Source organism: Lynx canadensis, chromosome F1 (assembly GCF_007474595.2).
Source record: "Lynx canadensis isolate LIC74 chromosome F1, mLynCan4.pri.v2, whole genome shotgun sequence".
Lineage (NCBI taxonomy): Eukaryota > Metazoa > Chordata > Mammalia > Carnivora > Felidae > Lynx > Lynx canadensis.
Window position 1 is genome coordinate 55,675,219 of NC_044319.2, and position 25,523 is coordinate 55,700,741.

General features: G+C 44.1%; 1 protein-coding gene across 3 annotated transcripts in view; it reads left to right on the plus strand.

The window, feature by feature from the left end:
- TGFB2 (transforming growth factor beta 2) overlaps positions 1 to 25,523 on the plus strand; it is an 83,040-nt gene that overhangs the window by 44,767 nt on the left and 12,750 nt on the right. For all 3 annotated transcript variants that reach the window (XM_030302859.1, XM_030302860.1, XM_030302861.1), the window contains one exon: positions 5,825 to 5,988. In XM_030302859.1, coding sequence (XP_030158719.1) covers positions 5,825 to 5,988 — 164 coding nt within the window. The remainder of the gene's footprint in view (positions 1 to 5,824; positions 5,989 to 25,523) is intronic.

Below are 25,523 nucleotides of genomic sequence, written 5' to 3' on the forward strand. Positions count from 1 at the left end.
CAAAACTAGTTGGAAATAAAAACAGCTGGGTGAGTGAGGCATTGCCTCCCTAAAGGCTGAGCTCTGGACATTCTTGGGGGTATTTCTTTCAGGCCCCAAATCCACATTCTTTGTCAGAGCTCATCACATGCTGGTGATGTTGGAAAACCTTCCTCAGATTTTGTTTTTTTGCTCACCTTTTTTTTTTTTTAAATTTTTAAATTTTTCTTTTTTAGTACTCCTATTATGAGCATCGTGGAGAAGTCTGATGAGAAGAAAGATTCTCTTGTCACCTTTCTGATGTCAGGGTTCAGTAAATCAGGTGGAATACGGAAGGCTTGTGGAGGAGAGTCCGAGGGAACTCTGGATGACTCCGGTAGAGTCCTTGACCAAATGCCAGTACACTCAGCGCCTTCTGCTTCTTCCCTTCTCTTCTCGGTGTTAGTCTCCCTGCACATATTCAGGGAAGGCCCAATGGCCGCTTGACAGCTTTGCTGCAGAATGGGAAAGGGGACAGGAAGGGACCTTTCTGAGGTGACATCAGTGCAGGACCAGTGCTCAAATGTTCCATCTACTTACTCTCGTAATCCTGACCGCACGGTTCGATGCGTGTGATCTAGGCAATTACTTAAATCGTATCGATGAAGAAACAGATTCAGAAAAGCCAAATAACGTCCTTGTTGCCATATAGCCTGCTCTGGATGACTTGGGATTAAAATTCAGATGGCCTTAAAGGTTCCTCATTGCATTAAGATCCCGTATCTCTATTTCAATGTGGTGGGGCTAAGCTGTAAAATGTGTGGGACACTCTCATTTTGAAGAGGGTCAAAATGAAAATGTGGGGCCTCTTGTTTAGAAAGCAGGGAAGAGACACTATTGAAGGTTCTAAAATGTAAAACTTTCCCCTTTGTTCCATGCTCTCTCTCTCCTCTCTCCTGACCCGTTGTGGTGTTTTCACTGGCTCTTTCTTTTCTTTTTTTTTTTTTTTTAAACTTTTTTAAGGGTTTATTTATTCTTGAGAGAGAGATAGAGCACAAGCAGGGGAGGGGCAGGGAGAGAGGGAGACACAAAATCCAAAACAGGCTCCAGGCTCTGAGCTGTCAGCCCAGAGCCCAATGCAGGGCACAAACCCACAAACCATGAGATCGTGACCTGAGCCGAAGTCCTATGCGTAACAGACCGAGCCACCCAGGTGCCCCTCATGTGCTCTTTTTTTTTAAATGTTTATTTACTTTTGAGAGAGAGAGAGACAGAGACAGAGCACGAGCAGGGGAGGGGCAGAGAGAGAGAGAGACACAGAATCCGAAGCAGGTTCTAGGCTCTGAGCTATCAGCACAGAGCCCAACGCAGGGCTCGAACTCACAAACCGCAAGATCATGACCTGAGCCGAAGTCGGACGCTTCACCAACTGAGCCGTCCAGGCGCCCCTCCATGTGCTTTTTGATGTCGTGCTTCCCTGGGTATGGGGATGGTCCCAGAGTGGGAGCAGGCTCACAGGCACTGGGGGCCCTGTCCACTACCCTGGTGCTGGGCAGCTGGGTTCCCCCTGCCTCCAGCTACCAGGCTGATGCCACACTGAACCTGGCATCTCCCTTCCCATGGGACCACCACTTCGACCCATAGGATTGCAAACTCTGTGACGTGCTTGGTACCCGGATCAAGAGTGGGCCAGAGTTGCCCTCTGAATGCTCTGCAACACTGCCAGCCTCGGGTGGGGGCAGCCTGGCAGCTGCCCTGGGATAGTTTGGTTATGTGTACATGACCCTGACTCTCCCAGGTGAGGCTGGGGGCACCAGAGGGTGAGTGGTAGGAGGCCAAAGACCAATCTTAGGGAAGCCTGCAGGTCATGGGAGGTGGGATAGCATATGGGCCCAAGTTTTATGTCCCCTGCCCCTGTTTCATTATCCCATCAGACTTAACTTCTAAAACTGAAATTCAAAGATGAAATTATTAAGGATTTCACGATGGTGAGCATAGAGCATTAAACTTCAGTGTGAGGCTTTTCTGAGCATGGAGTCTCTGTGTAACTGTACTGGTCCCATATCCATGAAGCCAGCCCTGGGCTGTGGAGAACCAAAGAATCGCAAGTAAATGTTCCTGAACTTGAAGTGGTTACTTACGGAGAAGATAATATACAACGAGCTAATAGTGAATCATTTGGAACAGATAACAAGTCAATGTACAATGCTTATAAAAAGCAGCTTGTGATGAAGTGCTAGAATTAGGCTTTCTGTGCACTGTTACTTTGTAAATTAATAACTAGTTAGATTTCCTCATTTTTTTTCCCCTCTGTCCATTCCCCAAAATTTGTTTCGGTAAGGATGTGTGGCCAGGGTTGAGGTGAGGGGAACACCACTCACTTGATGTCATTCTGGAATCTCCCATGCGTAAGATTTTCCCTGAGAGGCAGGCACACAGGAGAGCCCGGGAGGAGGGGCAGAATCAGCCTGGTGGTCTGATCCAAAGGGTTGCAGGAAAATCGATTTGATTGAACAAAAAAAAAAAAAAAAAAAAAAAAGTGGGTCAGAAATTGAGAGGGAAGAGCCAAGCAGGATGTGAGTGTGGGTAAGTTGGCAAGGGTCAAGCCCAAGTACCTGACCACCTGGCGATGGAATAGGAACTGGGATTGGAATTACAGAGGACTTTGGGGAGAACTCCCATTCCAAAGGGGGAAATGAGTTCTTGGAGAATGCAGAGGAAAAAGCTCCATCCCTCCAAGGCTAAGTGGGTGGATCAGGGCTGCACAAGCCATTTAAATACCTACCCTGTCGCTCTGCGCCCTGAGCCCGGGGAGCGAGCCTGCTGCCTCCCGGCTGGGCGTAGATGGACCACTGTCTGTTCTCCCCACACCACGCATCCAAAAGCTTTTATGAGGTAAGGGTAGGTTCACAGACAAGGCCGGAGCAATTTGCTGTGCCTTTTTTTTTTTTTTTTTCAATTGTAGAAACATATGCCAAGTCATTCAAGTTCCTCCGTCGGGCGGGGGGCTGGTGACCCATAGCAGATGACAGCAGGGGACAGCTGCAGGCGGCCCTTGGAAGCGGTAGTCAGTTCTTTGGTCAACAGTCTTTACCGAATGATCTCGTGCTCTCATGAGCTGGAGCAGGGGGTGTGGGGGAGGCTGCTGCTTCCTCCTGGCCTGGTCCCTTCACTGTGGTGACAAGAGCAAAGCAGAGTCGTTGGTGGGGGCTGCTGAGCCGTCATGTCACCTGGTGCATTGACTCCTTCTCTTTCTCAATCAAGCACCAACAAAACAAAACAAAACAAAACACACTCAGATTGGTATTACCAGGCAGTTGGAACACAAATGACTGGTTTTAATAGCCAGAGGAGAGGAAGGCTGTTTGCCAACGTATAGGGAGCAGAGAACAGCTGCACTTAACTAATCAAGCTACCCCTGTAAATATTTGCAAACGCCCCTTCAAAGCTCAAAAGCCTAGGACAGGATCATTGGACGATTTGCTTAGAAGAAGAAGAAACAAAATTGACCTCGTGGTCCAAAGCAGCCATAAAAAGAAAGAGTGAGTTCGGGCAGAAGACCAGAAAGGGAAGAAAGTGGTTCAAAGTTTAATAAACACAAAAGAGAATAAAAATAAATCTCAAGAGCACTTATTTACAAACTTGATGGAAGGATAAGATTGGGGCGGGTGGGTGTGAAAGATGGGCGGTTGGGGAAGGAGAGCTGTCCTGTGGGGTTCCACTGAGTGGGGGCGGGGGGAGAACACCCAGGACGTTTATTCTTCCTAATGACAGGAAATGCTCTGAATTAGCTTTGCTGTTTCAGGATGCTCTTTCAAAGCATGTTTGAAGCTTCTGCTGTCTAACGGGAAGGCAGAATGCAGCCACTAGGCCTGTGGAGGGTTCTGGCCAAACTAGAGGGTGTAGAAAGCCAGAGAGCCTGGCTCCAGCCTCGCCCCAGCTTCTCTGCCTGGGCATCTGGCCGGTTTTCAGCTGAGCTGGTCAGGCCAGTACCAGCTTGTCCAGTCACCTGGGGTGGGCATGCTCCAGAGGAGAGAAAGATCGATTTCTTCCCAGCAGCTACCTTTTCAAATTGCAGTGCTAGGGGGCTCCAAAATCCTGGCTGCCTGGATGAAATGTTTGCCTGAAAACCATCCACCAGCTAACTCACGGTAGTAACGCAGTGGGCCATCACTGTGTCTGCATGAATACTTCCTTTTCTCTGACACCGGGATGCTTTAGATTTTTGGGGTTTTTATTTTGTTTGTTTGTTTGTTTCTGAGGCTCCTGGCTCACGAGCTACAAAGCTTCAATTCACATAGGCGTGTGTGAAGCAGTCATCGGGCAGAACGTGGCTTGGAGTCCACTGCCTCCCCATGAACAGCTTTCTGAGAGTCACAGGACACGGGGAAGGGCACGGGGGAAAGCCCCCTTGAGGGAAAAAAGTGCTGGGCTCTTAAGATCAGCAAATGTCGGTGTGTTCCTAGCATTTTTTTTTCCCCAGTGTGATCGTCAGGGCATGGATTTCCCAAGAAATCACGAAAGGTATTTATTTCTATTTTAAGATTGGCAAGACGGCTCATTTATTTAATAAGAAGTTAGTCTTGCCAGTAGCCAGATGCCTGAGTCTTTCAAGACTCCCATTGATGACCAACTATACAAACAGTGGGTAGTTGGTGAATTCCATGTGTGCAGGGCCCTGCCCTAGGTATGTGGAATAGGGAAGACCTGACAAATATGGTCTCTGCCCTCAAGATTCTTAAAATTTCCTGGGGGGAAACAAAATAAACAAACATAACACAGAAGTAATAAAAGCACTTGTAAAAAGCCATAAACAACTGTGAATTATTATGTTGTAATGAAGCTACATAGTTGAGAAGTAGGGTAGAAAGTAATGGAGCTACAAGATTTGGATGGAGCATTCCGGAATAATGAGAGAACGTTTGCAGAAGGTTATAGAAGAGAATCGTAGAAACATCTGTAACACGTGGGCTGCCCAGTGTACGTGCTCAATAAATGGGTGCTGGGTGTGAAACACGTGGAGAGAATTAGGACCTCCGTTGGTTTTGTTGGTGCGGCCCAGTGGCGCATTCAAAGGCAACGGCAGATTACTCCAAAACAATAGTGAAACTCTAGCAACCCATGAAGTTGAAATTGTTGTGTGCCATCTGCATCTTTGTGGTTTCCATGGCTCAGAAGAGAACGAAGTGGGGCTGATTCTTTCTCTTCATTAGCCGGGATTCCCTCCCACCAATGGACGTTATGTTAAGTGAAGAATGTTAAGATTGGACCTGATACAGCCAATTTGGGGGTTTAGTTTTTGTGAATTCAATTTTTCTCGCCCTGACTTAACTAGAGGGTGCATTTGGTCATATGTGTGGGAAAAACCAAAATATTGAAGACAGAAAAGAGGCAATACATGAACTTGGATAGAGTATTTGGATGCCAAAACTTCAAGAAAAAAAAAAATACGTGGGCAAACTGCTGGCCATTAGGAGCTATTTTCTTGGCACATCTGATTACAGTGTATGCAAGCCCAACATGTCTCTCCAGGCATCAACTGTCAAGATCTTGATCCAGTTCAGAACCATCTAGGATTTTCCACTGTGCTGTCAACTTTCAAAGGATAGGGTTAACTGCATGCCCTCAAATGGAGTTGGAAGTGGTTTGTTAATCTCTATTAATCTGCTGCCCCTGTAACCACATGCACGTTTATTTTTTTTTTTTTTCTGGTTAAATTGTTAATGGTATTAAATTGGCCATTGGAAACTAAATGGTTCTTGTAGATATATCCCTTATGTTTTCTTGAGACTATCTCATGCTGCACAGTCTTTTTGAGAGAACAATGGATTTTATCATTTTCAATGATCGCCCTAACTTTTTACAGATGCCATCCCGCCCACTTTCTACAGACCTTACTTCAGAATTGTCCGATTTGACGTCTCAGCGATGGAGAAGAATGCATCCAATTTGGTGAAAGCGGAGTTCAGAGTCTTTCGTTTACAGAACCCGAAGGCCAGAGTGCCCGAACAAAGGATCGAACTGTATCAGGTAACTTTTGTGGGGGTTGTTTTGGTGGAAAATCAGTTTGAAGTCTTGGTCATAGATTTTCTGAGCTGATATCAACCACTCTGTACATGCACAATCCTGACAGAGGCTCTCATTGGCTATCACTCTGCCAGTGGCAGCTCATTCCACAGTCAGTCTGGAAGGAAGAACTTTTGGAAGGAAGTGATGGAGGTCTGAGCACACTTCTTCAATGGCACAAATGGCTGGAGTACCCACCCTTGGGAGGGATGGCGTCCAGAAGTCCACCCCTCAATCTGGAAAGTCAGACAATGTAGATTCAGTTCCACCCCAAGGGAAGAAGTTAGCTGGCATTCCTTTCCTTTCCTTTTCTTTCTTTCTTTCTTTCTTTCTTTCTTTCTTTCTTTCTTTCTTTCTTTCTCTTTTTCTTTCTTTCTTTCTTTCTTTCTATTTCTCTCTTTCTCTTTCTTTCTTTCTTTCTTTCTCTCATGTTTGTTTATTTATTTATTTTGAGAGGGAGAGAGAGAGAGAGCACGAGAGGGGGAAGGGCAGAGAGAGAACCCCAAGCAGGCTCCGTGCTGTCAGTGCAGAGTCTGATGTGGGCTGGAGCTTATCAACCCTGAGATCATGACCTGAGAGGAAACCAAGAGTTGGATGCTCAACCCACGGAGCCACCCAGGCGCCCCCTTCTTTTTCTCATCCTATGGATATCGTTTTCTCCTTTTTTTTCCTTTTCCCCTCCTTCCTATTATCATCTCTCCTCCTGTAGTTTTTCACTTTCTTTTCTTCCTCTCTTTGCTGTCTCCTGCCTCTTCCCTAACCTCATTCTGTCTCCTTTCCTTTTCTGATTCTACCCACTCTCTCCAGTGCATCCCTGTCCCCATTCTCTGTCTGCCCCTCCCCTGCATTATTTCAGGCCACTGTGACATCTCTTTCATTCCCTTAAGTACAGTTGCTGGGCAGCTGTGTTAAAAGATGTTGTTGATGATGATGATGATGATGATGATGATGGAGAAGTGCCAAGTCACTGACATTTCAGGTTCCTAAAAGCTTCTCAAGGGGATTGCAGGGCACTAGATCAGCATTATCTAGAAGCTGTGAGGGAAGCAGCATCTCAGGCCTCATCCCGGACTCACCAAACCAGAATGCACAAGATGTGGAGCAGAACCTACGTGTTTCACAAGGCCTTTGGGTGATCCGTACATATTAAAGCACTGGTCTAAAAGCCCCGAGTCTGGGGATGGAGGCAGACCGGTGCCCGGGGAATTTACGTGTGTCATTGTGTCGTATGAACAGTGTGTGTGGAGAGCAGAGTTGGAGAGATTTCACCAGGGAGTGGACTCTAGAGCAGGGGGCCTTAAGAAGTATCTGTTGAAACAGGATGAGGGACCATCATTCTTGACAGAGGACTGAACTGTGCAAAAACAGTCTTGAAGGGGCCTGTTGAGGGAACCGCATAGATGGTGCTCAGGAGAGGTGAGGAGAGACTCGAGGGAGGGGAAGCCAAAAAGTGTTCAGAACTGATAGGAGAACCACGACGCTAAGGAGGAGGCCTGTACGACTCCATGGCTAATGAGAGGGCTTACTTGAGGAAAAGAAAGGAATTGGCATCTGTATGCAGAAACCTCTAGATGTTCTGGATTCTAAGCACTTGGAAACTTCAGTATTTGGATGAGAATCTTCTTTGTGTTTATTATGAAAATGGGGAATTGCCATAGTAATAAATGTTGTGTATGAGATTGCAGAGAATATGGTTTTGTTAATTGTATTCATTTATTTTGAGAGAGAGAATGAGAGAGCACATGAGTAGAGGATGGGCAGAGAGAGAGAGAGAGAGAGAGAGAGAGAGAGAATCCCAAACAAGCTCCACACCATGCGGGGCTCAAACCCATGAACTGTGAGATGGTGACCTGAGCAGAAACCAAGAGTTAGATGCTTAACCGACTGAGCCACCCAGGCATCCCACAGACAATAAGTTTTAAAGTTTTGAAAAGAGTCTTCAAGTACTAGTTTACATGTGTGTTCATGAAAAATAATTCTTACTTCTTAAAATGAATCCGCAAGGACCTAGTTTTTGGAGAGTTTCAAATCTTAATGCATGTTCTGAGAGCACCGTGAGGGCTGCCATTGCTTCCTGTCCCCTAGGATAGTGTCAGAGTCAGCTTCCTGGGTACTGGAGCTCAACATGTTACAAGTATTGTCTCCATTAATACTCACAGCTATACTGTGAAGCTGGCATGATGAGGTGTTCTTTTCTTTTCCAGAAATTATTGAAATATAATTGCAATATAACATTATATTAGCTTAAGGTGAACAACATAATGATTTGAGAGACGTACATACTGCAAAGTGTTTCCCACCGTAAGTTGAGTTAACATCCATCATCTCACAAAGTTACACATTTTTCCCCCTGTGGTGAGCGCTTTTCAGATGTACTCTCTTACCAACTTTCAAATATACGACACGGCATTGTTAGCTATAGTCACCATGCTGTACCTTAACCCCCCAGGACTTATCTATCTTATCACGAGAAGTTTGTGCCTTTTGACCCCACATTCACCCATTTAAGGTATTCTTTCTATTACTGTGACCTTTCTCCTTTCCACAGGGAAAGACACTGAGTCACAGAGAAAGTAAGTCACTTGGCCAGGATCACACAGCCAGAAAGTGGCAGGGTGGCAATACCTATCCAGCTGTGACTCCCAGATGCTCACTTCTCACCACACACTGTGCTTTCTCTCCGTCTGTGCCTCAGTATCAGCTCGAATAGAAGAAAAATAAGAGAAAGTAGGCCAGCTAGAAAGTGGGTTGATGTTTGGAAAGAAAGCAAAGACTGGTTCTCTGAAAAAGAAGTTAGATCAAGGATAGCCAGGTAGATTGCGAGGTGATTCCAAACAACAAAAACAAGAATATGATTCCTTGTTCTCTTTTTTCTTCTTTTTCAATTAAGTCGCTCACACATGTCTCTCGGTAGGGACAATAGCATCATGGATTGTTCTCCCAGGCCCTGTTTCAATTGCCTGATCTCTTACATTTTGTTGCCTGTAACATAAGCTGTCATTCTTTGGCCCCTGGCCCGGTGCTCTGAGGAGTGGCCTCTGATAGTGGAATTACTGATCACTTGCCTTACTCACAGAGGCCATCTCACGTCCAGGAAGGGATGTGTCCCTTGAGGCTGGTAATTTAGAGGTCCTTAGTGATTTCTTAGAGGATGTGTACCTTCTTAGAGTTACTGCAGCACCTGCTGCCCCCATCCCGTGGGCCATAAGATCCACAGATTGGAGTCTTCAGGTGGAAAAGGTACAGCCAAAGATTGAAGCATGTTTTAAGAAGAGGGGGAGTGTGGGCGGGTTCACTGTCACTGAACACAGGAACCTGGAAGGAGATAATTTTAGGGGAAAAGTGAAGAAGAAAACAACTCCTTATCTATCTGGAACTCAGCGGGGCAGCAATCTAACCTCCTGAAACACAGCCAAGGTCTAGGAAGTCAGTCAGAGATTCCTGAACACCCTAACAGAAGACACAAAATACATAGACAGCTGAGTTACCAGAAAGGCAGTCTTTGGCCCTTTATTCACTTGTGGCCAGATTGGTTATCTCTAGAACCACAGGAAATTAGAAGCACTGAATTAGAAGGGGAGGGCTGGAGGGAGATACTCTGACGGGAGCATATGATGCTTTAGACTCGAGATTTTTGCCCGTGCACCTTGGTGATGCTAGGCCAGAAAGTCAGGTCACAGAATGAATACAATGCTTGTTGCGGACACTTTCTCTAAATCTTACCCTGTTTAGAACTCACCCAGCCGGTCCTTATACCTATGGCATCCCACCTGGCCTTCTGAAGTCTACTGTGGTGCCTTTCTGGAGTCCCATTTTTGGCTTGTTCTCCGACTTTCCACTTGCCTTTAGCAGCCATTTGGAGGCCTTTGCAGCCTTCAGGAGTAAACTCCCTTTTCCAGCCCCAGTATGGAAATCGGTGCTCATGATAAGAGCCTTGAATTATGAAGGTGAGGCTAAATTATATTCAGGAAACTAAATACATGCAGTAAAATTTCAGAGAGTTTAATGTCCAGAATTTTTGACATGTTATTTTGAGGGAAAAAAAGGCTTGGTGCTTACATGGGAAGATATTTAGCTATTTGGAAAGCTCAACTCTTCAGAAGAACAAAGTCTCTGAAGTTTCTAGATGCCCTTTGATTACCATATTAATTGACACATAATTGACATTCTGCTCCCTAGATGAAGAAGGGTGGGGTGACTGAATAAGTTCTCAGGCTGTTCAGATGGTTGAATGGATAATGTATTAGGATTCCTTAGGGCATTGGTTTTGTGCAGGGGGAGAATGTGTGTGTCTATGTGTGTGCACATGCAGGTTCATGTGTGTGCACAGGCACTCCCCCAACTATGAAAGTCCTGCAGCGGGGAGCTTTTGCAAGGACTCCCCCAGTCCTTTTCTGGAGATTCTGATTCTCCCTGGAGAAAAAAAAAAAAAAAGAACTGCTTCTGGACAGATGTGGTTTGAAAAGGCTCTCATAGTTATTTGAATATGATCATTCTCCACTGGGAATCACAGATTTCAGGAAGGGTTTTGGAGTCATTCTGTATCATAAAATGTGTATAGGTATTCTCTCTAGAGTCAGAATACTAGGCTAGAAGGGCGTAAGATAGCATTTCTGTGAGTTCAGAGCTTGACTTGTCCAGGGCTGTGCATCTGTTGATTCTCCTTGCCTGGGAGGGTGAGGACACCCGAGCTTCCATGGAAGTCCTATTTAGCTTGGCAAAGGATCTCGGAGTTGTCACTGCTCTCCTGTCTCTACAGAATAGTCTGCCAGAACTTTAATGAATGGTGGTAAAATAAAGCCTTACTGTCCTCCTGCTCTCTCTGACTTCTGTTGACAGACTCTAAATAGCATATACTGTTGTGATCACTGTATGACTTCAAATATACACCAATATTAGAGGGAATAAAGAGATAAAGCCCTTTGATAGATGAAGAAAAAGAAAAGACAAAAAAAGGATAAAAACTGAACTTTTTCCAAATGGGAATGACCCTTACCATGTTTTTAAAGCTTTATGCCAAAGGCAGACTTTATTGGAATACGATCAGATAAAGCCCCAGTGCTCTGGGAGTCCCTTCGAACCTACAATATTTAGAATAGCTCTCAGCTCATTTGGAAATTTGAACACATCTTTCTTTGATTAGCTTGCTCCTATATTTATGATTAAAATCATGCCCAGAGTTATGAGAGAGAGAAAAGGAAAGAAATATTCTTCACATTGAGTATCACCAACATGAGCCAGGGCACCCGCCATCTTGGACTGGGGTAAAGCCCCAATTTTACAAGTGAAGAAATGAGTCCCTGAGAAATTTATAACTTATTTAAGGGCATTCATGACTTCATGGCCCCATGGGACCACCAACCAATACTTAAGATAGCTATACTGACTTCAGAGGACCTTGGAGCTTTCAGATATTTCTAGCTTGCTCTCACTAACTCACACCTTTTTCACACTAACTACTCATTTCCAACTTGACCACCTCTGGGATAATAAGACTTGTACCTTTGTGACTGTTTTGGCAATCCATTCGCTGAATAATAAGCTACCCCAAAATTTCATGGCCTCAAACAACAATTGGTTATTTGACACTATGTCTCAAAAGTACAGTCTTCCCACTAATAGAGGTAGACCCAAGGTGCTCTTAAAACAAAAGCTGGAGGATCCAGAGAAATACCTCAGGACTCATTCCTTCCAGAAAGGGTGCTGTGAGAATTTGCGGGGGGGCAGCCTGATGTCTTGGGTGGTCTCCTTGGGTGGAGCCATCTATCGAAATCAAGAGATTCCTTTGAGCCCAACAATATTTATAGTAGGGAAATCTGAATAAACTGGATTGAGATTGGAGCAGGTTTGGGTAGTTGATATGCACAGCATTTTCTTTTATTCATGTTGGAACCCCTTTTATGGTGTTTCAATGTGCACACTAACATCGTGGGATTCGATGACTACGTCTGTGCTGTCTGTTCACCCTTTGTGAGGCAACACGGTGGAGTGTCCAGTGGCATGAACATTGTGACCTAAGTTTGTGTAATAATCCTGGTTTGCTTGGTATTTATTGTAAGAGTGAAATGAAGCAACGTTTCTAACTGCCAGATGGAGAGTGGGCACGCGACATCTATTAGTTCACTCCCTTCCGTGTCCTCTCTTAGATTTTGGCTTCAAAGTCTTTGATTCCTCTAAGCAGAAGAGCTGTCTACAGAATTATCAGCCAAAGACAGTTTCCAGATTATTTTTCAGATTAATTTGTTAGCTTCCGACCACTGACAAAATCACGCAGAGTAATTCTTTGGGAGACAGTGTGATGTACTAAACTCATACCTCATAGCATCGGGAGAAAAATGTCACCTTTTCACATGGCCACCAGGTATGAGGCCCCCAGGATTGGTGCCAGGTAGCTTGGTAGAATACAATCTGCTGATGGGTCCCTGTTAGTCAGTAGAAGATAAACGTGCTGAGATGAAATGAGCTCAATGGATTTCAGAGGAACATTAGAGTTCCTGTCCGCGACCTTAGAAGAAGCAATGGCACTCTTTTGTAGGGAGGAAGAACACCCAGCTTCGGTCACCTTCGTCCTGACAAGAGGAAATCCCCCCCTTTACAAAATACTCTGTTAGAACTTTGACAAAGAAGAATAAAGTAAAATCCGTCCTCCGGCTTTCTCTGACCTTCTTCTTTAATACTTGGATTTTATTTTTATTTTTATTTTTAAGAAATATTTATTTTGAGAGACAGAGAGAGAGAGAGAGAGGGAGGAAGGGGCAGAGAAAGAGAGAGAGAATCCCAAGCAAGCACTGCGTGTCAGTGCAGAGCCCGACACATGGCCTGATGCGGGGCTCGAACCCACGAACCGTGAGATCGTAACCTAGGCCGAGATCAAGGGTAAGATGTTTAACTGACTGGGCCGTGCAGGCGCTATGATATTTGGATTTTAATGCGTGGTTGAGTTTGAATTTAGACAGTAACCAATTTGTCAAAGGTGATGAAATCACATTTTAGGAGATCACTTGCAAGGATATATAAAACAGTGGCTGAATCCTAAGTCATTGGTGTATCTGTTTACTTTTGGCTTTAAGCTATTCAGGAAATATTAAATGATTTTTCATATTTGGGGGTGAAAAGATGAATTGATGTTTGTGAAGTGAAATAAGTAAGCAAAAATTTCAGTAGGGAGGAGTGAATCACCAGCCACTTTTAATAAACACTTGCTACATATAAAATCTCTGCCAAAGATTTTAAATTATGCCTACCCCTGAGGCTTTACAATGCAAATTCAAGGTTGATGGTCAAGGCCTGCTTTTTAAGGGACTCTAATGCTTCAGAATGAAGGGTGAGGTTCCTATCATTGTGGGGAGCATAGCACTAATGGGGTTAATAAAAATCCCCCCCTTTCCCTACCCCCAAACACATGCACGTGCACATGTGCGTGGGCACACACATACACACAGAGGTCGGTTTTCATTTCTCATGTAGCCCAAGGGTAAGTAAAATAAAAAGAGGTCAGCCAAAAAAACTGACTGTTCAATTAGATTTGCAAAAAGTGCTACCAAAAAAAAAAAAAAAAAGTTATACTTTGCTCCTGTTGTACAGAATTTTACAGCATACGGTCCCCTTAATGCTGATCCTAACTTTGGTGCCACATTGGAGACACATACAGTAAAGTAACCCACTTAAAAAAAAAAAAGCCATGAGGTATGTATAATCAATACTTTGCACAAGGCTGTTAATATCTCAGGTTTTTTCAGACTGATCGAATGACATGCTTGCCTCGGCAGAAAATCGGATCGTTATCATTTGCATTGTTATGAAATTACCAAATGTCTGTTAACCTTGTGAGCAGACAGGACCCCAAAAGTGATGTGAATAGTAGTCGTTCCCCACTGTATTCAAAGAAATGTTGATAATCATGCAATAGTAATTAATAATTCCATGTTTGCTTTGTGTAATAGAACTCGGTAACAGTAATGATAATCATCGCTAACACAGGCTTACTGTATGCTAGGCACTTTTTTAAGTGCTTTAAATAGAGTCGTTTAATCCTTATAATAACTCTATGAGGTGGGTTCTTATCTTTGCCTTATAAATGAGGAAACTGAGGCACAGAGAAGTTAAATAACTTGCCCAGGCCATGCAGAGACCGTGTTTGAACCCAGGCAGACTGGCCCCAGAGGCCATGCTCTGGACCACTTTACCATACAAGTAGGAACACTGAGGGCTCTGGACTTGGGCCAGTGTGGGTTCACGTCAATGAGACGATTTCCCCATCAGGAAAATGTGGGTAAAAACACCTACTTGGCCGGGACTTTGGAAAGCAAAGAGAGAACGCATGGAAACCCCTAGCACAAGGCAGGTCTACTCCGTGGCTGCTATCGTTATTATTCCTATCGTTTCCAAAGCACTGAGTTTGAAATTTTACAAGAAACAGTCTCTTAAATGTATGATCTGCTCAGAATCTCTTAAAAATGGAAACTCAGCCCGGCCTCTACTGCTGCAGGGTCAGGTTCTCAATGGCTGTCCCAGGAGTTTGCTTCAGAGCCTCCTGAAATACTATTTCCAACTCGTTCTGCTCATGGAGGTCTCATTCAGTTCCCGATGCGCAGCTCCACACGGGAGAGAAGAGAGTCTTTGCAGCCGGTGGGCCCTGGGTTCATCTTCCACCTCTGGTTATTAGCTTTTTGCTCTTGCCAATTACTCGTGTTTCTGAGCTTGTTTTCCGTCATAAAATGAAGATACTGGTGCTTGTCTGATGAGTTACCGCGAGGAGGGTCCATGTAAAGTGCCTGGCGCGTTGGATGTGTGAGGGACGCGTTATTGCGTGTCATCCAGAACGTGGGTTGTATTTCCCCTAGAGATGGCTTGTGATTTTGTCAGTCATCTCTGGTTGGACGAGGTCTCCTCTGACCGATTTCCTGTTATCACTGGGGCAGTGCAGGGTTGTGGGGAGAAGGCATGGTTGCAGTGCCCCGCGTGTTTGCTGTATCGAAACTCTAAGGGCACCAATGGCGGGCTGGGGCCATGATGTGTCTTGCTTTTCTTCTGAAGAAAGCTTTTTCGAAGAATGATTATGGAGTGGCCGACCCCGGGGCGGGCGTCTTTATTACCTCTTCCTGCTTCACCACCATACGAACAGGCACGATGTATACTTCCTGGATTGATTTTAATAAGGCTCCAGTTTTTAAAAATACTGTTAATGTATGCCAACTTTTCTACAACCTCCACTGGAGTGAAGACTGTCCCAAAGGAGGACAGATGTTTATTTCTTGATAGCAAGTTTTCAGAATTGGTTTTGGAACTGCCGTTCTAGGGCTGTGCTCAGAGCCTAGAGCTACATAACTGGGAATTCCTTCAATGGAAACAAATCCAAACTTCCGAGAAAGGTAGTGTTAATTTTTGAAAACTGCCAAAATTCTGCTGAAGAGGAGGAGAGAAAGCAATGAATTTTCCTACATGATAACACTTTTCAAAAGGTAGATCTGAAATCCAGCTGCTTCTCAGACCGTGCCTGCTGCTACTTGGCCTAAGCAGTTTTCGTCTCTTAACTTCTATAATGGCCTTCTGGCTGGTCTGGCCGTTCCCCACCCCCCACGACTCCCACCCCCGGCCCCCTTAGAGCTTGTGTTTAGCACAGCAGTTATGAGTGATTCCTGTTAGGATGTTGGTCAGATCTAAATCCTCTGTTCAAAGTCCTGCAATGGCTTCTCACCTCACTTGGCCTAGGAGCCAAAGTCCTTTCTGTGTCTGGACCTGTCCCAGCCTGACTTCCCTCACTCAGGCGCCTCCCCCATACTGGCCTCCTTGCTGTGCCTCAAACACCTGAGCTCACTCCCTCCTAAAGCCTACGGCCGCTGTGCCCTCCTCCCACACGCTTCTTCCTGCTCTCTTATTCACTTAGGTGCTTCCTTGGATGTCACCCACTTAGAGAGGCCTTCGTGGTCACCTGAGCATCTCAGGGCCCCTCTTCCCAATACTTCCTACTTCCGCCCTCCGCTGCACCCTGCTCCCTCCCTGCTCATTTAGCTGTGCTTGATCTTCTGCTGTGTCTCTATCTCGTTTCTGGTCTCATCTCCACCCTGAGGGACAAGTTCCCGGAACACAGTGCCTGGTGCGTAGTGGGTGCTCAACAAACATTTTCCAATGAATTTAAGAAACATTTCAAACTAAAATTCAAGTACGAGGAAATGTTGTGAGATAAGTGTGTCGTATCCCAAGGGGACTCTTTTGAGAAACATTTTATTTGGGTTTGGAAATTCTGCTACATTTGTTTGAAAGGTATCTAACTATTGATAAAGAAAGAAGAACTTATCTACTCATTTTTTGCTATATATTCAGAGCTAATGCTGGTTAAGTGGATAATAACCATGGAGGTAAAAGAAAATTATGTAAGAGATTAATTAGACTGATATTCTTGGGTAACCCATAAACTCTCCCTGTTTGCAGAAAAACCAGGCTCATTACTTTATTTTTTTGACTCATTGCTCTATAATCACACCCCCTAAATTAAAGTTCTCAGCTGAATATAAGAAGGGACTTAAATTATAATGTAGGCCAGATGTGTTATTGGTAGCCAGGAAGTAGGAAAGGGTGTTGGAAGTGTGGTTTTCAAGTATGTGTATGTTGGTATTAAGTCAGAGTGGAATTGGAAAGGGAGATCAGTCAAGAAAATCAGAAGATGTGGCCCCAGAGAGCTTGCCGTCTTCTTGGGGACGCTCCTTCCCCTCACAGCAGGAAACAACTGGAATTATCAAACTCCATAGCACTAGGCTGTGTGGTCCAGCCACAAGGACTGACATGACTGCATGTCTTGACATAGTTTCCTTTCAGATGCTTTCACTGAAGGTTGTCCTGCACATATCTCTTTCCTTGCCTATACTGATGTGACTTGTGTGCAGTTGAATGTGTTTTCTCTGCTGTGTGATTTATATATGACGGTCTTATGAATGCTATTGAGCTGTGACATCTGAGAGACTTTCTGTTCACACAAAGGACTCCTTCATCCCTCAGACCTGTGGAAATGAATTTACTTGTTTATGCATATGTGCAGTCAGTACAAAGGCCCATCTGTAGAGGAATTTAAAAAAGTGAAGGAAACAATAGAGAATTATAAGGTGTTTTCATCACAGAGGAAAGGCTTTCCTGTGTGTGTGTGTGTGTGTGTGTGTGTGTGTGTGTGTGTGTAGCTTGAAGACGTATCTGGTGACCTTTCCATAAAGACCACTAATGATCTATATGTGCCACTCTTTATCATAATCGCACATGAGTATACGTAATACAGGAACTCTGCACTATAAGGAGAAAGACTTAAGGTCGTGACATAATAATGAAGATATCTGAGCTCCAGAGAGACTGTATTTTTATGTGTGTCTTTCTTTTGAAGCTGATACGTACTCCCTGGGAGTCTACTGTGCAGACTCTCTCGAAGCTCTTGTGAGGTATACAGCCTTAGAGGGATGCAATTTCAAAGGAGCCATGGCAACTACAAGATAGGGCGGTGGCAACAGCAAGATAAGTATCGGGTCTGCTCAGCCACTCCTAAAGGATAACCAGCAGTCAGTTTCTCAAGCACCCCCAGAGCGACCCAGCGTTGTTACGGGGGGCTACGGGGCAGCAGGAACAGAGAGCTACATTTGTGTCTGCGGAAGAAAATCCATTGCACCCACTTCTGATTCTTTTGTAAGGCCCTGCTTTCTCTTCCTTGCAGGTGCTCTTTCTTGCCTTTTCTCCCTTATATTCATTCCACAAAGAGATGTATTAAATAGAAGGGTAAAAATGCAGTATAAAATTGCTTACAGTAATGATTTTTTTCTGTCCTTGAGATGTACCACACACATACATACATACATAATCTTTGTGATGTGTGTACATAAAATTCCAAGAAGTAGTTTATTTTTTTAATGTTTTTATCTTATTTTTGAGAGAGAGAGAGAGAGAGAGAGAGAGAGAGAGAGAGAGAAAGAGAGAGTGACAGCGGGAGAGGGGCCGAGAGAGACAGGGAGACAGAGGATCTGAAGAGGGCTTTGCCTTGACAGCAATGAGCCCCATGTGGGGCTTGAACTCACAGGTGAAGTCGGATGCTCACCTGGCACCCCCAAATTCCAAGAAGTTTTCTATCACTCTCAAAGACTGATTGTCCAAGGGCTTATTTGTCACTTGATTGTGTGCCTCTTTCTAATGAGTCGATCGGAATTTACCAAGAAGGGACTGTGCAAATTCAGTGGAAAAGACTCCGCGGAATACGGGCCAGAATGTCCTTTGCTCTGAAGGACTTCATAGAGCGTTTAGCACATACGCAACCCAGGATAACCTGTGAACACCTACTGTTTGAATTATGTCCCCTCAACAACGATATGTTGAAGTCCTAACCCCCCAGGACCCCAGAATGTGACCTCATTTGGAAATAGAGTCATTGTAGATGCAATCAGTTAAGTCAAAATGAGGTCCTACTGCAGTAGGGGGTAAACCCCTAATTCTGTGTGATCAGAGTCCTTATAAGAGATGACTGTGTAAAGACAGACATGCAGGGACAATGCCATGTGAAGACAAAGGCGGAGGTTGAAGTTAGGTAGCTTCAAAGCAATGAATGCCAACGATTGCTGGCAAGACACCAGATGCTGGGAGAGGTAAGGAAGGCTTCCTGGAGGCTTCCCAGGAAGCGTGGCCCAGTCAATATCTTGATTTCTGGCTTCTTGCTCCCAGAACCGTGGTAGAGTGAATTTCTGCTTGTTCAAGCCTCTCTGTTAAGGCAGCCCTGGCAGTCTAACATGCCTACCGAGCAAACTCTCCCTAAGTTCAAGCTTATAGTGCTTAGGATGGATGAAGGAGTCCTGCAGAGAAAGGAAAACACATTTATTTATTCTCTTTTGTAATGAGCCAGCACATCTCTGTGGCCTGGACTGCGTTCTCACAGTGCCCAGGATTCTTGCCAGCCTTTCAGATGTTAGTAGTTAACCTTTTTACCTCGTTGATAGCTATCTCCTTGCTCCAGGAAGTGCCCGGCTTCGGTGACCTCATTCTGCCCCATGAACACATCGCTTCAACTTGTTGTCGAGAGGTCTGCGTTCCCTTACTAGCGTGTGGACTGTTAAGAACAGGGACCATCTTATTGTCCTGGACAGAAGGGCGAGGCCTTGCTCACAGCAAGTGCTTAATATCTGTTGAACTAAACTGGGGAGAGTGAGCTCTAAAATAAATGGGAACGAATGAATAAATGAGGACTCGGGCGCATATAAGATGGCCCAGCAATTTTCCAACAGATGGATGGGTAACTAAACAAATTAACTGATTGTATTAAACATTGTAGAACATGTAGGTCGGTTTGGCTTTTGGCTTTTGTCATGTGGGCGAAAGGTTCCTCCACAGTCAATGTAAGTGGTATGTTGGAGAATCTGTTGTTCCTCCTGAGGATAAGCCAAGAAACACTTTCATCAGTGTGCTGAGTGTGTCTTTGCATGAGAGTAAACGCTGGCATTAGCAAGATTTCGACCCAGAGAGTCGAATCTCCAAAATTAAATCAGTGAACATGTATTCTTTTTTTTTTTTAATGTTTTAAATGTTTATTTATTTTTGAGAGAGAGACAGAGAGAGAGAAAGAAACATGAGTGGGGGAGGGGCAGAGAGAGAGAGGGAAACACAGAATCTGAAGCAGACTCCAAGCTCTGAGCTGTCAGCAGAGAGCCCGACATGAGGCTCGAACTCACGAACCGTGAAATCACGACCTGAGCTGAAGTTGGATTCTTAACCAACTGAACCACCCAGGCGCCCCAGTGAATGTTATTCTTGAAGCCTCCAGTGTCAGCCAACTGGAATGCAAGGATTATGGAGATATAAATAAGTGCATGCTTCCCTCTCTCTTTTAGTAGCTTACTAACTACCCCGTTGAAAAAAAAATGGATACTTACACTCATGCAGCATTACCCTCGAGGCCACTGTGGGCAAAGGGCTGACTATTCAGCACCCCCAGTAATTGCTGGGGGCCTAGGATAAGAAAACTGACTTCAGAGTGAAAGTAACCGTTTCATTGAAAAGCTAGGCTGAAGAATAGGAAGGTCTTCATTATTGTTTTGTTTGTTTTTGTTTTTAAGTAAAAATGGGAGGAGTGGGGAAGGTGTCCTGAGGGATACCAGTCTAAATGCAGAGTTGAGATGTGGAATATATATTTTAGGGATACTGTTTAGATTTGGTTTCTAGGGATGAGAGGTGAGTCTGGGATGACGGATTGGTGACAAGCTGTGTCTGAAATACTGACCTATGGAATCTGAAGCTTATTCATTAGATAGTAGAAGCCTCTGGGAGATTTTGACCAGATAAGGAACATAATTATCGTGATAATTCCCATTTACTGAATACCAGCAATGTGATAGGTGCTTTCTCCGCTTGTGTGTTGTTTAATTCTCTTAACAAACATAGAAGGTGGTGTCTTATTAACCCATGTCATAAATAAGAAGATCACAGATCCAGTAAGTGATAGTTTATGTTTGCCTGACTTCAAAGCCTATGAAACTTTTCACTGCATTAATGATTTCCAAAGGCACTTGGCAAACCCCGTGGGTTCTTCAAAGAAACTTAAGGGACCACAGGACTGGTTATTAGTTGGCAAAGATGGGCAAGACTCCTGGCCTAAATTGGGCCTCACACCTTACACGAGTGAAGTTCTCCTTTTTTGCTGCCACATGCAACATAACCACAGGATGTTGATCAAAGAAACAGGGCCCACCAGGAAAGAAGTACCCAAGGACCCGGCAACAGGGTATGGTTTTGGCTCTGGGTAACTTAACATTGTTCTCATCACCTTGATGAAGCACACAGTTGCTGATGCTATGTGGCCACAAAGAATAGCATATACATGGAGTAACAAACAAAATTCAGAGAGCTCCCAAAAGGCCAGAGTCCAATAAGTTCCAAATTAACAGAGATAATGTGTAATTTGCACTTAACCAACTGCAAGAATGAACTGTATAAGCATAGACTTGGCCAGTGGTTCTCAGAGTGGACCAGAAGCCTGGGCATCACCTAGGAACATGTTAGAAAGGCAAATGCCTATTAGATCAGAACCTGGGGGCGCCTGGGTGGCGCAGTCGGTTAAGCGTCCGACTTCAGCCAGGTCACGATCTCGCGGTCCGGGAGTTCGAGCCCCGCGGCGGGCTCTGGGCGGATGGCTCGGAGCCTGGAGCCTGTTTCCGATTCTGTGTCTCCCTCTCTCTCTGCCCCTCCCCCGTTCATGCTCTGTCTCTCTCTGTCCCAAAAATAAATAAACGTTGAAAAAAAAAAAATTAAAAAAAAAAATCAGAACCTGGGGGGTGGGGCTCCACAATCTGTGTTTGAATAAGCCCTCCAGGTGTTTCCACTGCAGGCTGAAGTTAGAGAACCATGGGCCTAGATAAACCAACTTTTCTTTCCCTCTTTGCCTTCCTTCATTTCTTTCTCCTTATTCCATGTCATTCCAGAAAGGATTTGGGGTAGAAAATCCGACCTAACAGTTTGTGTCAGGACAAAAGTTTTATTTTATACAACGTTTACCCTGACTCAATGGTGTGGTGTGGTTGTTGACAAAAGTAAATAGTTTGCCTCAAAAATAGTGACCAGAACAAGGAGGGCAAGAGCCCCTCTCTTCCACGCGGGGCACATTCTGTAATATTCTCCACATTCTGCTAGATTGCACCTGAGTGTGTTGAGGAAATTATTATAGACGAGTATTGAAAAGGGGCTTGACAAAGATGGTGAGGGACCTCAAACCTTGTCCTGAGGGAGCAGTGGAGAGAAGCCACCTCTTATGGCTGGTGCCTGACATGGAAAAAGCATTTTACATCTGTTCCGGAGAGCAAAATCCAACATGGGGGAGCCCTTTCCGCTGGAATTCAGAGGGCAACGTGTCAGTCCAGACTTATCCTACAGGGCGCTGGTAACCCAAGTAAGTACTTCAGCCTCTTTCCATTAGCTGAAGACTGTAGATAATAAAGACTGTAGATAATCACGTCCACCTCACAGGGTTCTTTGGAAGACTAAAAAACATGAAAACGTGCAAATGTTTGAATAAATGCAAGTGATTGTATGAATGTGGAGCAGTGGTACTGTCATTAAGGAAGGCTAGTTGATGGAGATTTTATTTTTTATTTTATTTTTTTAACATTTATTTATCTTCCAGACAGAGAGAGCATGAACAGGGGAGGGTCAGAGAAAGAGGGAGACACAGAATCTGAAACAGGCTCCAGGCTCTGAGCTGTCAGCACAGAGCCCGACGCGGGGCTCGAACTCACGGACCTTGAGATCATGACCTGAGCCAAAGTCGGAGGCTTAACCGACTGAGCCACCCAGGCGCCCCAAGGAGATTTTATTTAAAAAAAAGTTTTAATGTTTATTTATTTTCGAGAGAGAGAGAGGGAGGGGCAAAGAGAGGGCGACAGAGGATCCAAAGAGGGCTCTGCGCTGACAGCAGAGAGCCCGAGGTGGGACTCGAACTCACTAACGGGATTATCATCTGAGCCGAAGTCGGACACTCAACCAACTGAGCCCCCTAGGCGCTCCGATATTGAAAATCCCAGATAAGGAAAATTACAGCATACAAATTACTCAGAAGCGAGATGGCCTTTCTCAAGAAGTAGCGAGGCTACTTTCATGAGTAGTCTTCAGACAGAGACCAAAATGTTAGAGAATGAATCGTATGGGTTGGAACACATGGCCCCCAAGTGCCTTTCTAACACGGACGCTTCATGCCAGTAAAGTTAGAGAATGTGAGGTCAGGCAGATCTGAGAGAATGTGGCCAATGGAGTAAACGCTTAATTCAGCAACTGCTAATCACTTTGTGCAAGTAACCGCAAACATTTAAATACACTTAAATGTTAAGTACAATAAAAACATTAAATGCCTTTAAAAACAGCAACTGGTTAACCAGGATCCGGTTTTTCTCTACAGCCCTATTGTTACATTTCTCTTTCCATTAGAAGTGTGGTTGAATTGGCCCCCTGGTTTTCCTGTGGGTCCGTTGATGTTTGCATATGCAAAGTAAAATAAAATACCTAATGCTTTCTATACCTCTTTGCAGCCTCTCCTAGGAGCGGAATGGGTATCGCCCTTGGTGTCTAAGCCAAATCCTGAGTTGATTTACAACATTATACCTTTAAGACTAAGCTTTCCTCTGGCTGTAATTTGCATCTAGTCCCCTCTTTCTTTCTTTCTTTCTTTTCCCCCCAAAAGATTGGGTAACATCAGTGACTTTTGCCTCCATCCACTCTTGATTGGCTGCTTTCCAGTGGCAGAGAGATGAATGGATCCTTTTGTGTAGGGAGTCTTGTAATTCACTGCCTTGCCAAAGGCAGTATGTGGATATTTTGCATGTATTATAGATAATGTGTGTATATCAATAATGTAATGAAGGTAACATTCATACCGCTGTGGGTGGTAGCTAAGTGAGAGACAGCTAAATCTCATTGTCAGTGTATTAGAAGCTGTCTTTTCTAATTCGGTCAGAAACAGTTGTTGGTCTGTTACTTGAAAAAAGTCAAAGGGGCGGGCGGATTATAGAAACAGGAGTGAGTGAGTGTGGGGGATGAGTATTTTAACTTAAACCATATATATGTGTTTTTTTATAAAAGGCCAAGGGCTTTTCTTGGACTCTGATTCTGCCTATTGCCAACGCATGTTGTATTTTTTTCGTGAACGACATCCATTAGGCATCATCTACAATTTGGGGTTTTTTGTTTCTTTGAATAAGAAAGAAGTTTCAGGCCAATTTGCTGAGCGACGGGCGTGCAGGATCCTTCTAGGTTTTTATCAGATTATTCCTATTGTTATTTCTTCAATAGCTGTCTCTCTGACATCTAAAATTAGAAGAAAAATTTGTTTTGGTAAAATACACATAAAATTTACCTTGTAACCATTTTTTAAGTACCTGATTCAGTGGCATTAAGTGCATTCACAATGTCATACAGCCGTTACTACTATTTCCAGAAATTTTCCATTATCCCAAACAGAAACTCTGTACCCATTAAATGATAACTCCCTGTTTACCTACCCTCCATTTCTGGTAACTTCTATTCCACTTTCTATATCTATGAATTTGCCTATTCTAGCTGCCTTATGTAAATGAAATCATGTAATATTTGTCCTTTTGTGTCTGGCTTATTTCACTTAGCATAATGGGTTTTTTTTTGTTTGTTTTTTTATGTTTATTTTGAAAGAGAGAGAGCATGTGTGAGGGAGAGAGAAAATCCCAAGCAGGCTCCACGCTGCCAGCGCAGAGCCAGTCACGGGGCTCGATCTCATGAACCGTGAGATCATGACCTGAGCCAAAATCAAGTCAGACTAGCTTAACCGACTGAGCCTCCCAGGCTTCCTTAGCATAATGTTTTCAAGATTCATCCATGTTGTAATATGTGTCAGAATTTCATTCATTTTTATGGCTGAATAATATTCTGTTATGTGTATATACTACATTTTATTTAGATTGTATATCTATTGATGAACACTTTGGGTTGTTTTCATCTTTCAGCTATTATGAGTAACGTTGCTATGAACATTGGGGCACAAGTATCTGTTTGAGTCCCTGCTTTCAGTTCTTTGGGGTATATACTAGGAGTGGAATCACTGAATCAAATGATAATTCTATGTTTACCTTTTTGAGGAACCACCAAACTGTTAAAAAAAAACTTTTTTTTTTTTAACGTTTATTTATTTTTGAGACAGGGAGAGACAGAGCATGAACAGGGGAGGGTCAGAGAGAGGGAGACACAGAATCCGAAGCAGGCTCCAGGCTCTGAGCACAGAGCCTGACACGGGGCTAGAACTCACGGACTGCGAGATCATGACCTGAGCCCAAGTCAGCCGCCCAACCGACTGAGCCACGCAGGCACCCCCCAAAAAAACTATTTTAAAGCAACTTGTATGTATGAAGACTTTCCAAAGCATTCAACTTGGTTTTCACAGAAGCAACAGCTCTCTTCACTTTTGGTCCTGTATTTCATCATTTCTAGGCCATTTAATTCACCTGTAACATTATAATATCAAGTCCAGCTATCATAAACAAGTTTAGAAACATGTACAATTGATACTTGCTAAGCATACGACTCAACGGGTAAGATCAGAAGTGCTTGGAACATAGTAGAGAGTAGCTTTCCAGCAAATGAACCCCAACATAAGCTAATATATATTATAGAACAAATGGAGAATCCTGGTTAATCTGGCCAGCTAAGTGGAGGACAGCTAAGAAAGCTTCTACTGTTCAACTAAACTATCTTGGTCATGATACGATATCTATAAAGGAATTTAGAAGCGACTTTGGCTCTAGAAAAAACAACAGCTGCATTCCCATGACTGTTCACATTCAATACACTTGTTAGGAGATAGGAGAGAGACAGACAGCAAAAGCTAAAATAGAGTGGGGAGTTGACTGATCTAGTCATTTTTGTATGAACTCTTGAATTTAAGGAAGTACTAATCGATAATAGCAGTGGGTTGATTTTCTTCCCTTCCAGTTTAATTTTGTGTGGGTGATAAATGGAAGATAAACAGGGAA